The 13,978-nt window shown below is 41.8% G+C and overlaps 2 protein-coding genes across 2 annotated transcripts in view; both read left to right on the top strand.

Annotated features, from left to right (window-relative positions):
- Positions 1–3,165: 3,165 nt before the first annotated feature.
- Positions 3,166–7,489, top strand: LOC310805218 (small ribosomal subunit protein eS4-like; the record flags this gene model as incomplete). Its single annotated transcript, XM_083670800.1, is given in 8 exon segments — positions 3,166–3,230; positions 3,696–3,838; positions 4,998–5,010; positions 5,012–5,032; positions 5,034–5,088; positions 5,563–5,734; positions 6,402–6,559; positions 6,943–7,489. Coding segments are annotated over 8 exon segments (633 nt in total), but the record flags the coding sequence as incomplete, so codon positions are not given.
- A 1,916-nt stretch (positions 7,490–9,405) lies between these two features.
- LOC310811160 (small ribosomal subunit protein eS4) overlaps positions 9,406–13,978 on the top strand; it is a 5,460-nt gene continuing 887 nt past the window's right edge. Inside the window, exons 1-6 of the mRNA XM_083679245.1 lie at positions 9,406–9,450; positions 9,947–10,024; positions 10,765–10,945; positions 12,489–12,586; positions 13,061–13,232; positions 13,900–13,978. The exon at positions 13,900–13,978 is cut by the window's right edge and continues 79 nt beyond it. Coding sequence (XP_083535371.1) covers positions 9,448–9,450; positions 9,947–10,024; positions 10,765–10,945; positions 12,489–12,586; positions 13,061–13,232; positions 13,900–13,978 — 611 coding nt within the window. The 5' untranslated portion in view covers positions 9,406–9,447. The remainder of the gene's footprint in view (positions 9,451–9,946; positions 10,025–10,764; positions 10,946–12,488; positions 12,587–13,060; positions 13,233–13,899) is intronic.

Consider the following 13,978-nt stretch of genomic DNA (forward strand, 5'->3'; position numbering starts at 1 on the left):
TATGGAGCGCTGCTTACCTTGTAGGACTGACGGCTCGGTGTTGAGGATGACTGATGACTGATGACTGATGACAGTGACCGTTCTGAGGAACATAGAACAGAGAAGAGAGGATGGCTTGATCATGTTTTTGTTTTGTGTTGCATGACACATTAAGAAGAGAGGTTCCCATCACTCTCAGAACAAGTGGTTCATCTAATGTGATAACTTGTTTTCTTGGATAAGTCAAATACGTATAACATTCCTCATGTTGCATTGAGAAAGAAGAGAATAGTTTGCAGTCAAGTTTGTTTCCGTTCCTGTACTCTAAACATTGTCTACTAATAATCTATTTAAAGAGAGCAACCACGATGGGGGTTTTGACTTATGCTGTGTTCGAGTGGTCCTTGGAAACTCTGAACTTCCCACCAATTCTTAGTATTTTTGGTAGCGATCCCTATTGGTTGATTCTGCCATTCTTCCAAGTGGGAACCTCGGGTATCATCCTAGTAATACAAGTAATACAAGTCAGACATTTCTGAGGAGCACTTGAACACAGCATTATCCGAGAAGCTCCCAGGCCTTCATTGAATAGGGCCTTAGGACTTTGTCACATGTTGGTTTTACCATGTGATGTGAAGAGAGTTAGTCAGAAGGGGTTTGAACAGGGTTTGTTTGTTATATGGTGTAAGATGCCAGTTGCTGGATCACTGGACAGGGTAGTAAGAGCCGCTGTGTGTGTGTGTGTGTGTGTGTGTGTGTGTGTGTGTGTGTGTGTGTGTGTGTGTGTGTGTGTGTGTGTGTGTGTGTGTGTGTGTGTGTGTGTGTGTGTGTGTCCTGTTGATCACCCTTAGTAGTTTGACACTAAGGAAATGCAAGGAAACACACAGAATTATAATTTTCCTTTCCAGAAACCTTTTGAGCTTACAAGACTAGCAAGTTCATTTACTTTAATTCCATTATTTGGTTATATGACTTGTTTGACATTTCACATCTACTTGTGATATTTTCCTACAGTATCAGTATCATGCTATTAATTTTGTTAAGGACAAATGTGAAGAAAAAAAATAAAACTAGTTACTGATGAATCACTTGTTGCTAGTACACTGATTGTTAGTCTCGGTCCTACTGTATTCACTTTGACATCACGTTGAACTGAAGCCTTTTTGTTTAAGATAAAAGGAAGGGACCTATGTTTGTGTATTTCACTCTTTTCTTTTCCTTTTTTCGTTTTTGAAATGATGGATGAATCATATCTGAGGTTGATTATTGTTTTAGCACTTTGTCTCCACATCTCATTTGTACTTCTATGAAAATATGTAAATGACTAGATCATATTTAAAAGCTTGTATTTTTGTTACTTCTCTGCATTTTGGGAAAATAAAATTGAGTACCAAACTGAATTCTCTCTCCGTGTGTCATTGTATTGTACAACATTGCCATCTTGTGCCTGCTTTGCAAAAATCAAGCGTGGTCAAAACGTACATCATTTGGTGGGGTGCAGGGCCGAGAAAAGTCAGTTAGAATGAATAGTATAATCAAATACTCCACCTCGTACCTTTTCTTAAACAAACATGTTTCGATCCGACAAGGATCTTCGTCAGGTCACCAAAAGGTACGTGGTGGAGCATTTGAGTATTCATAATATGCTTTGCAAAAATGCCATTCCCATACACAGGTAAAATAAACCATATAATGACAGCAATATGGACTGTACTTTTAACACTTTGCAATATATAATATTAAAGCAGTTTTGCTATAATTATAAAGGAAATCGTGTTTACTTATAAAGGCACACACTGACATTGCCTATAAGTCTGCATTATTCAGTTATTTACTTAAGAGACTAATATTAGGTAGTAATGTGCCTTGTTGTAAAAAAGCTTTGACTTGTATGGCATAGGTATTAATATGAGAATGAACCATGAAGGCAAAGAAAGCAACCTACACAAGTGCGCAAGTCACTAGTGGCATTTGGCAAGGAAACACACGCATTATTATCTCACCCCACATAAACAGAAGGGCTCTGTCCCGCACGCTGGCATTTCCTGATTGAGATAGCGAGAGGAAATCTGAGACACTGTGTGTGCTCGGGGCGGGGGGGGGGGGGGGGGTCTTTAACCTTTAATCATATTTACTATTATTTTGATGACAGAGCAGTATATAATTACAGAGTGAGAGAAACATAGATAGCCAGAAATATATATATATATATAAATATTTTGTTATCTATATGTAGTTAGAACAATTATTAGATTTTCCATACAAGTATAATAAGTATGACAATTAATACATGTATAAAAGTACAGTTTGACACTTGATTGACAGGATTCAGTTGCAGTAGCAGTCCTCCACGGTAGAGAGCGGGCCATTTTGATGCAACTTCTGCTCTGTTTGTCCACTTGGCTGCACCGTACTCGGCCTTATTTTACTGGGCCTGGAAGAGGGAGGTCCTTTTCACAGCAGACTTCAACATGGTGAGTCTCCTTGATTTCCTCTCTCAAATCATCTCTAAACATCACTTTTTCTGAATCCTGCATCACTCATACAAGTGTGATAGTTTGAACCTTCATATCTGTTACGATGGTTAGTCCATGTATTGAATGAAGAAATAATATTGGCGGGGCCAATTGTGATTTTTGTGATTTTGTTTGCTCCGGCACCGATATCCACGTTGTGACCGGCAAAAACGTATTGCGCCGCGTCATCATTTATTAGAAAGATTGGTATGGTGTTGCTCAGTGAATGGTTTCCAGCCACAACTTGTGGATAAAAACCTGGACCCACTGCGTCTTTTTATACATGTGACCTGCATCCTTGCCCCACTTACTACACATGTGGTTTGACCAATGAAGATAATTAGTTCTAGTTTTTGCTTCTGCAAACATCTGAACTAACTCAGCTCTTTGAGCTCTTGTGCCTCATGTGCTCCATCCCCTTTATTACATGCACTATTTAGTTCGTGGGAAATGTGCTTCGGGGTGGCATTTTTAATAGTAGATTTTTCCAAATGATGGAGTCTTTGTTTGAAATATTGTTTACATGGTGGGTCCACCTTCAGGTCACTGCAGAATTAATACAGATGTCTAACCATCCCTCTCTCCCTCCCTACCCTGTACAATACAAGCTGCGCAAGGTGAAGAAGAACGTGGTTGATACCAAGGGAGTCCCCCACCTGGTGACCCATGACGCCACTATCACACGGTCCTCATCGACCTGGACACTGGCAAGATCAGAGTTAAAATTCAAAGCCGGTAAGGACGGGAGATTTCCAATGAATATAATCTTTGGTTTTGATTCAGCTAATCATGGTTTAAATATTAGTTCATTAGTTTAATCAGCTGTGGTAACACTAGGCTGGGACAAAAACCCTTTCTATGCATTTGACCTGCATTCTTGCTCCCCTTTCCGCACATGAGGTTTGAGCAATGAAGATAACTTGTTCTAGTTTTTGATTCTGCAAAAATCTGAAAACAAACTCAGCTCTCTGAGCTCTTGTGCCTCATGTGCTCCATCCCTTATATAACATGCAATATTTAGTCCCTGGATAATGTGTGCATCATTGTTGATCTATATTGGTTGCTGTAATGATTATTGCTTATAATGCCTGAATATAATTTGTGGTAGAGAATATTTAATGTTGTATTCCCCAAAAGAGGATATTTTTGCCTGAGAACCCACTCCTGATTTCTTGTGGCCCCTTTCTAAATCTCCCCCAGGCAGTGCCTGCCCCTCATCTTCCTGAGGAGCCTTCTGAAGTACACCTTAACTGGAGATGAGGTCAAGAAGATCTGCATGCAGAGGTTCATCAAGATCGATTGCAAAGTCTGCACCGATATCACCTACCCCATTGGCTTCATGGGTGAGGATGGAGGGAGGGAGCAGTGTGGGATAGTGTTCGTGTGAGGATGCATTGGAGAGTGTTTATCTGTGTGCCAAGATGTCAACTGTCCCTGTTTGCATAGATTTGACATGCATCCTTGACCCCTTCACCTCCCTCAAGGAGGGTTGAGCAATGAAGACAATTTTTGGTTTTGATGCAACAAGCTGAAAAAAATCTCACCAATACCTCTAAGAAGTTCTGAGCTCGTATGAAAATAAGGATGCATTGTCTCAACTCTTACAATGGTGGCCAGTGCAGCATCACTGAGGAATGTACAGTCCTGGAAGCTTAGCATAATTTATGTTACGAAGTGTGTATATTAGTGCATATTATCCTTCCCCTTTGACAAAAAAGATGGCAAGTTTGCTGCCCTCAGAATGGTTTTGACCCTAAATAACTAAACCCCAATGATGGCAGGACTACTGGTGCGTTCCAAATTACTTTCCTGTAAGTGCTCATAGCTGCTGGACAGATAAGTGTTCACAACCTAACCTTACCTCACAACAGATGGAGGAAACATCAGTTGCCCCACTTCAATGGATTATATCTGTTTTGATTTATACCCATGGAGCCTCCACACACCATATAAGACACCACTTTTACATGTGCTCCATCTCATACCTTCACTCATACACACCATTTCATACACTCATGTGAGTTTCATATACGCCTCCAGCCCTGCCAAGTGATTATGTCGGCGTTGTGATTAATTTCCAAGACCAGGTGATGCCTCTGTGTGAACCACAGAATATGATATTACACTCCCTGTAGCACGATATTACACCTCCCCCTTTTGAAGCACCAGAAGGCCAGAGGAGCCATCGATGGCGTCATGGGAACCCTGTGTCAGGGATCTAGCCTAGTCTACCTATCAGACACAGAATTAACTGGACGTGTCGTGTGGTTTTAGCACAATGATTTTCATCATGTCAAAGTACTTTACATTATAGTGATGGAGAACTCCTTCATAGATTGTCTTGATTTGAATATGGCTACATGTGCCTACTTATGATGCAAGTTTTTATATTGAACCTTAGCCAGTTAAATTAGATCTTCCTTGCTGAATGTCTTAGATGTGTGGTCTGTTGTACTGTCCTCCACATTGATCCTGATGAATGTTGTGATTTGTTTGTTCCAGATGTGATCAGCATTGAAGACTGGCGAGCACTTCCGTCTACGATGTGAAGGGACGTTTCACCGTCCACCGTATTACCGCTGAGGAGGCCAAGGTGAGACGCCACTGGAGAACCAGAGAGCTTCAGTACTACAGGTTCCTGTCCCAGCTCAGCACTTACGCCTGATTAAACTAATCATGGTTTAAATATCAGAAGATTAGTTTTATCAGCTGTGATGACACTAGGCTGGGACAAACCTGAACCCACTGCTTAGTACACATTTGACCTGCATCCTTGCCCCCCTTACTGCACATGAGGTTTGAGCAATGAAGATAATTTGTTCTAGTTTTTGATTCTGCAAAAATCTGAAAACAAACTCAGCTCTCTGAGCTCTTGTGCCTCTTGTGCTCCATCCCTTTATAACATGCACTATTTAGTCCTTGGGAATTGTGTTTGAGTTGCACAGTTTTAAGAGTAGATTTTCCTAAATGATTGGCTCTTTGTTTTAAATAGTTTATTTCCATGGTGGGTCCTGTAGAGTTTAATACAAATGTCTAATGTATCTCTCTCCCTCCCTACCCTGTACAGTACAAGCTGTGCAAGGTGAAGAAGAACATGGTTGGCACCAAGGGAGTCCCCCACCTGGTAACCCATGACGCCCGCACCATCCGTTACCCCGATCCCCTCATCAAGGTCAACGACACGGTCCGCATCGACCTGGACACTGGCAAGATCACAGAGTTCATCAAGTTTGACACTGGTAAGGATGGGAGATATCAATTTTTCTTTAAAACTAGTTGTTTGATTTATTTTGAAATGCTTAAGGACCGTTTAACTGCATTCTGGTAAACTGCAAAGTAATGACATTTTGGGTCTGTAAATATCTAATTTCAAACCTTTTTTATTGATGGTTAAGCACTGAAGATAATATTTGCTGATCATTTTTTATATATCAGTTCATTAGTTTTATCAGCTGTGATGACACTAGGCTGGGACAAACCTGAACCCACTGCTTTGTACACATTTGACCTGCATTCTTGCCCCCCTTACTGCACATGAGGTTTGAGCGATGAAGATAATTTGTTCTAGTTTTTGATTCTGCAAAAATCTGAAAACAAACTCAGCTCTCTGAGCTCTTGTGACTCTTGTGCTCCATCCCTTTATAACATGCACTATTTAGTCCTTGGGAATTGTGTGCGTTGTTAGTTGCTGTGATGCTTGTTGGTTATAATGCACTAACTTGTGGTAGAGAATACTTGTTATTGTGTTTATGACCTAATGATCTGAAGCCAAAGCAGTGACTTGAAGTTGCAGTTTGGAAAGTTGTTGCCCATGCCACTTGTATACAGGAACATTGTCCATATGAACATGCCTTTCAGTTTCTGACGAGCTATCCTAATCCCTTTTCTCCTCGCTCTCCCTACCAGGTAACCTGTGCATGGTGACTGGTGGTGCCAATTTGGGACGTATTTGTATCATTACCAACAGGGAGAGGCACCCTGGCTCATTTGATGTGGTGCACGTGAAGGACAGCACTGGCAACAGCTTTGCGACCAGGCTCTCCAACATCTTCATCATTGGCAAGGTGGGTAGTGAACATGTACTTAAACAGCTACACAGGACAGGGTTCTAGATGTGCAGGAATGCTATTGATCAATTTAGTTATGGCATTGAGGTTTGAGCAATGAAGATAACTTGTTCTAGTTTTTGATTCTGCAAAAATCTGAAAACAAACTCAGCTCTCTGAGCTCTTGTGCCTCATGTGCTCCATTCCTTCAACATTATGTAGTGATGGAGAACTCCTTTTATAGATTGTCTGGATTTGAATTTCTACCTATCTGATTTCAGTTATGTTGATGAACCGTATGCAGTTAAATTAGATCTTCCTTGCTGAATGTCTTAGCTGTGTGGTCTGTTGTACTGTCCTCCACATTGATACTGATGAATGTTGCGATTTGTTTGTTCCAGATGTGATCAGCATTGAGAAGACTGGCGAGCACTTCCGTCTGATCTGCGACATGAAGGGGCCATCTTATGTCATCACTGGTTTTCTTGGATGTGTCATGACATTCCTCATGTTGCATTGTAACTCAATATTAAGTTTATAGTCAAGTTTTTGTTCCTCACTGTAAACATAGTTTTTTTTTTTAGTAGATTACAAAAGAGGCAACAGGGATGAGGGTTATGACGAGGTGCATTTGAGTGGTCCTCAGAAACTTCAGTCATGATTTTGCTGAGAATTTTGGGTAGCGCTCCTTATTGGTTGATTCTGACATTCTTCCGAGTAGGAACCTCGGGTATCATCCATGTAACACGTTTCCATGCTGGAAATTTCCGGGGAGCATTTGAACGCAGTATTATCCCAGAGGCCCAGTTCCCAGGTCTTTTTTGAATAGGGCCTTCAGACTATCACATGTTGGTTTTACCATGTGATGTGAGCGGAGTTTGAATATGATTTGCTGCCCCCTTTTTGTTCTCTGCATTTTGAGAAAATAAAATTGAGTACCGAACTGAATTCTGTTTGTCATTGTATTATACAACATTGCCATCTTGTGGCTGCTTTGCAAAAATGCAGTTCCCATACACGTAAAAAAAACATGAAAGCAATAAGGACTACATTTGAACAACACTTTGCAATATACACTCACTGAGCACTTTATTAGGAACACCTTCTCATGGTGGAGGTGGTGTAATGGTGTGGGGGAATGTTTTCTTGGCACACTTTGTCCCGTTAATATCAATCAATCATCGCTTGAAGGCCACAGCCTATTTGAGTATTGTTGCTGACCATGTGCATCCCTTCATGGCCACAATTTACCCGTCTTCTAATGGCTACTTCCAGCATGATAATTCACCATGTCACAAAGCAAAGGTCGTCTCAAACTGGTTTCATGAACAAGACAATGAGTTCAGTGTTCTTCAGTGGCCTTCCCAGTCACCGGATCTGAATCCAATTGAGCACCTTTGGGATATGGTAGAACGGGACATACACAGCTTGAAAGTGCACCTGAAAAATCTGCAGGAATTGCGTGATGCAATCATGTCATCATGGGACATGAGAAATGTTTGCAATGTTTCCAACATCTTGTGGAATCAATGACACGAAGAATTGAGGCTGTTTTGAGAGCAAAGGGAGGCCCTACCCAGTATTAGTATAGTGTTTCTAATGAAGTGCTCGGTGAGTGTATAATATTAGAGCAGTTTTGTTATAAATATAATTGAAGTCGTATTTATTTACATAGGCACACGTTGATACAACTGACATTGTCTAGGCCTACATTGTTCCAGAGACTAATATTAGGTAGCAATATGCCTTGTAGAAAGCTTTGACTTGCTATTGCTATTTAATATAGGCATTAAGAAGAAGGCAAAGAAAAAAACCTGCACAAGAGCGTCAATAGTGGCCTTTGGCAACGAAACACAGGCGCCTCAGAGCGGCATTATTATCTCACCCCACATAAACAGAAGGGCTCTGTCCCGCGCGCTGGCATTTCCTGATTGAGATTGCGGGAGGAAATCTGAGACTGTGTGTGTGTGTGTGTGTGTGTGTGTGTGTGTGTGTGTGTGTGTGTGTGTGAGAGAGAGAGAGAGAGAGAGAGAGAGCAAACGTACTCACGTAAATGCCAAAATGTATTCGCTAGGGATAAATACATGAGACCTGCACATTATCACCAAAGAAATAAGAGTATTTCACACTATCTTGTATGCCTATGGTATCACCGATGTATAGCCAACGACGTAATCAACAAGGTTTGAAGTCGAGTCATTTGACGAGCATTAATCATATCTACTATTGTTTTGATGATAGAGCAATATATAACATTCAATAATCAGAATCAGAATTATTTTTATTTGGCCAAATATATTTGCACATACAGGAAATTTGGTGAGGTTGGTGCATGGACATAAAAAATCAAATGGCAAATATTGACAAAATAGCAATAACAAATTCACCAAAAAAGAGCAGCAGAACAATACATCCTGTAGGCTGTGTAAGACTAAGTGGCAATGAGGCTAGAGGCTGTGAAATGGTTATGGGGCATGTACACTATAAATGAGAATAATTTTACTGTGTGACAGGGTGGGGGGGGTGGACGTCCCAGAGTCAGTGAGAGGCAGGGGGCTTGTTTGTGAGCCCCACTACCATGGGGAAGAACAGAGTAACAGGGTAATTACAGAGTGAGAAAAACATATATAGCCAATAATATATCAACATATTTATTTTGCTATCTATATGTAGTTAAAGAAATTGTTTGGTTTTACACACAAGTATAATATGAGTATGACAATTCATACATGTCTAAAAGTCCAGTGAGATTGACAGGATTCAGTTGCAGTAGCAGTCCTCCACGCTAGGGAGCGGGCCATTTCGGTGCTAGAACTTCTGCTCTGTTTGTCCTCTTTGCTGCACCGTACTCGGTCTTAATTTCCTGGGCCTGGAGGTGGGAGGTCCTTTTCCCCGCAGACTCTAACATGGTGAGCCGTATTTCCTAAATTTCCTCTCTCAAATCATCTCCAAACATCACTTTCTCTGAATGTAATATCACACATCCAATTGTGATATTTGTAAACATCATATCTATTACGATGGTTAGTCCATATATTAAATGTTAAAATAATATTGGGGCAATGAAACAGATATAGAAGAATCATGTCCGTTGACTAGCTAACTAGCATAGCATCAGTATTCCTCCATTTATGGTAAATGTTACCCCTAGTGCTTTATTACGGGCCTAAAGTGTCTCGTTTACCCGAAAACAATTCCGACCCGTCAATTCCATTTAGACACGCTAGTCAACCGAGTATGGTAAAATATACACATTTATCATGCGTTTACAGAATAGGCCTTTGCCGGAACTCGTTGCTGTTCGTGGACAGTGTTGGCATGGCTAACGTTAGCCTGCGTCCATTCAGCTGGTCGCATGTTCCCGGTTGTTATGTCGGAGTTGACCAGCGTTGATCTGTTTCACAGGCACGAGGACCGAAGAAGCACCTCAAGCGCGTTGCGGCGCCCAAGCATTGGATGCTTGACAAGCTCACCGGAGTGTTCGTAAGTACATCTTCATGCGTCCTGCATTGAGCACACGTTGTAACCTTTGACTTATAGTTGTACTGGTTGCCACGGCAAGTTTGACTACTATAACCAAGTATTCCAAATAGACCAGACATCAGCTTTACCCCTGTATCCCCACCTTTGCTATGAAACATTGGTGTACTTGAGGGGGCAAATCGTTCCATAACTTCGCACAATCACAAACCTAATGCTTCTAATTGTTGTCATGCTAGCTTGTTGCCATGCATCTTAAACTATGCTGTTAGGCTGAAAATGCACAGAACCCCTTCCAATTTTAGTGTTGTGAAATTGGTTGACTACAGATAAGTTGGAGGTCTGAGCAATGAAGATCATTGTTAGTTTTTGATTAAGCTAAAATCTGAAAACAAACTCAGCTCTTATGGAACTAATGTGCTCCATCCCTTTTTAACACCGTTTAGTCCTTTGGAAATGTGTGCTTCTGTGTTGGGGTGTATTGGATGGCTGTGATGCTCATGTTGGTAATAAGGCACCAATATAATTTGTGGTGGGGAAATACATCTTCCCAGTCTAAAAGGGGTCACAGTTAATTCTGTCTGTTCTCCTCTTGGCCTGTCTTTTGTGTATGGTTGTGACCACCTTCCTTTAGTGTGCACTTCCTCCCCTGTGCTGTATGTTAGAGAAATAATGATTAAGTGGAATATTCTGCAGTTGGCCTGTTTTGTGACCCCACTCCTGATTTCTGCTGGCTCCCCCAGGCTCCTCGTCCCTCCACTGGTCCCCACAAGCTGAGGGAGTGCCTGCCCCTCATCATCTTCCTGAGGAACCGTCTGAAGTACGCCTTAACTGGAGATGAGGTCAAGAAGATCTGCATGCAGAGGTTCATCAAGATCGACGGCAAAGTCCGCACCGATATCACCTACCCCACTGGCTTCATGGGTGAGGCATGGTGTTTGTGTGAGGATGTGTTGGAGAGGAAAGAGTGTGTGGGGGTGTTCATCTGTGTTTGACATGCATCCTTGACCCCTTCACCTCCCTCAAGGAGGGTTGAGCAATGAAGACAGTTTTTGGTTTTGATGCAACAAGCTGAAAAAAATCTCACCAATACCTCTAAGAAGTTCTGAGCTCGTATGAAAATAAGGATGCATTGTCTTATTGAAATGGTGCCTGGATTAGCTGAATATAGGACTTCTTGTTTGTCTTAGTATTATTCTGTATGCTATGAACTAGGCTAGTCTTGACCATTTTGGACACTTTAAAGCATGGACTTTTCAGACTCAGATGAATTGTGTGCATTGAGGTCATGGTTTGCTCATTTTGGTTAAAGGCACTAAAATGCATGTCACTTGAGTATAGTTGATGTTTATGTTGATTATAATTGAATGTCACAGTGAAGTGGGATGACTTGATCACTCTTATATTGGTGACCAGTGCAGCAGCATCATCACTGAGGAATGCATGTACCAAAATGTGGCCATTATGGCTCATATTATCCCATCCCTTTGTCATAAAGATGGCAAGTTTGCTGCCCTCAGAATAGTTTTGACCCTAAATAACTAAACCCCAATGATGGCAGGACTACTGGTGCGTTCCAAATTACTTTCCTGTAAGTGCTCATAGCTGCTGGACAGATAAGTGTTCACAACCTAACCTTACCTCACAACAGATGGAGGAAACATCAGTTGCCCCACTTTAATGGATTATATCTGTTTTGATTTATACCCATGGAGCCTCCACACACCTCATACATACACGTCTGTTTACACCATCAACTCATACAGCCATTCTTACACACACTATTTCATAGTCACACACTCGTAGACGCACATGTGACAGTTTCATGTGCCTCCAGCCCTGCCAAGAGATTATGGAGGTGTGGTGATTAATTTCCAAGACCAGGTGATGCCTCAGTGTGAACCTGCAGACCATGATATTACACTCCCTGTAGCACTATATTACACCCCCCACTCCTCCTTCTGAAGCTCCAGAAAGCCAGAGGAGCTCTAGCCTTGGCAAGGTGCTTTTCATCATGTGGAAAAGAACTCTCCCTCATGGATTGCCCCCCCCCAACTACACTTGGTATTTCACGTAAGTGAAACGATTGTCCCGTCGGGGTTGCACTGGGGATACTGCACCATGCTGTCAGTCAAGTGGCAGACCTGAGGGAGACTTTGGGCAGACTCAACTTGTGATGTTGTTGTTTTCATCTGGATGTCTCTGTACGTGCCACAGACAGAGGTAAAAAAAATAAAAATAGACCTGAATCCTAAACTTGCACCGTGAGCTGCATAGTTGAGACAACTCTGGACGCCATTCAGCCGCCACGGCTGAACGACTCTTCCATAACTGAGCTGTGATATGCCCAGTGTGGTTTGGGGTTGAGCATTAGGTTAGGTCTTTCTGGCTGAATGTCTTAGCTGTGTGGTCTGTTGTAATATTTGTCACATTGATACTGATGAATGTTGTGATTTGTTTGTTCCAGATGTGATCAGCATTGAGAAGACTGGCGAGCACTTCCGTCTGATCTACGATGTGAAGGGACGTTTCACCGTCCACCGTATTACCGCTGAGGAGGCCAAGGTGAGACGCCACTGGAGAACCAGAGAGCTTCAGTACTACAGGTTCCTGTCCCAGCTCAGCACTTACGCCTGATTAAACTAATCATGGTTTAAATATCAGAAGATTAGTTTTATCAGCTGTGATGACACTAGGCTGGGACAAACCTGAACCCACTGCTTAGTACACATTTGACCTGCATCCTTGCCCCCCTTACTGCACATGAGGTTTGAGCAATGAAGATAATTTGTTCTAGTTTTTGATTCTGCAAAAATCTGAAAACAAACTCAGCTCTCTGAGCTCTTGTGCCTCTTGTGCTCCATCCCTTTATAACATGCACTATTTAGTCCTTGGGAATTGTGTTTGAGTTGCACAGTTTTAAGAGTAGATTTTCCTAAATGATTGGCTCTTTGTTTTAAATAGTTTATTTCCATGGTGGGTCCTGTAGAGTTTAATACAAATGTCTAATGTATCTCTCTCCCTCCCTACCCTGTACAGTACAAGCTGTGCAAGGTGAAGAAGAACATGGTTGGCACCAAGGGAGTCCCCCACCTGGTAACCCATGACGCCCGCACCATCCGTTACCCCGATCCCCTCATCAAGGTCAACGACACGGTCCGCATCGACCTGGACACTGGCAAGATCACAGAGTTCATCAAGTTTGACACTGGTAAGGATGGGAGATATCAATTTTTCTTTAAAACTAGTTGTTTGATTTATTTTGAAATGCTTAAGGACCGTTTAACTGCATTCTGGTAAACTGCAAAGTAATGACATTTTGGGTCTGTAAATATCTAATTTCTAACCTTTTTTATTGATAGTTAAGCAATGAAGATAATATTTGCTGATCATTGTTTAAATATCAGTTCATTAGTTTTATCAGCTGTGGTAACACTAGACTGGGACAAACCTGAACCCACTGCTTTGTACACATTTGACCTGCATCCTTGCCCCCCTTACTGCACATGAGGTTTGAGCAATGAAGATAATTTGTTCTAGTTTTTGATTCTGCAAAAATCTGAAAACAAACTCAGCTCTCTGAGCTCTTGTGCCTCTTGTGCTCCATCCCTTTATAACATGCACTATTTAGTCCTTGGGAATTGTGTGCGTTGTTAGTTGCTGTGATGCTTGTTGGTTATAATGCACTAACTTGTGGTAGAGAATACTTGTTATTGTGTTTATGACCTAATGATCTGAAGCCAAAGCAGTGACTTGAAGTTGCAGTTTGGAAAGTTGTTGCCCATGCCACTTGTATACAGGAACATTGTCCATATAAACATGCCTTTCAGTTTCTGACAAGCCATTCTAATCCCTTTTCTCCTCGCTCTCCCTACCAGGTAACCTGTGCATGGTGACTGGTGGTGCCAATTTGGGACGTATTGGTATCATTACCAACAGGGAGAGGCACCCTGGCTC

This window comes from Argentina silus (genome assembly GCF_951799395.1).
Source record: "Argentina silus genome assembly, chromosome: 1".
In the NCBI taxonomy this organism is placed as follows: Eukaryota; Metazoa; Chordata; class Actinopteri; order Argentiniformes; family Argentinidae; genus Argentina; species Argentina silus.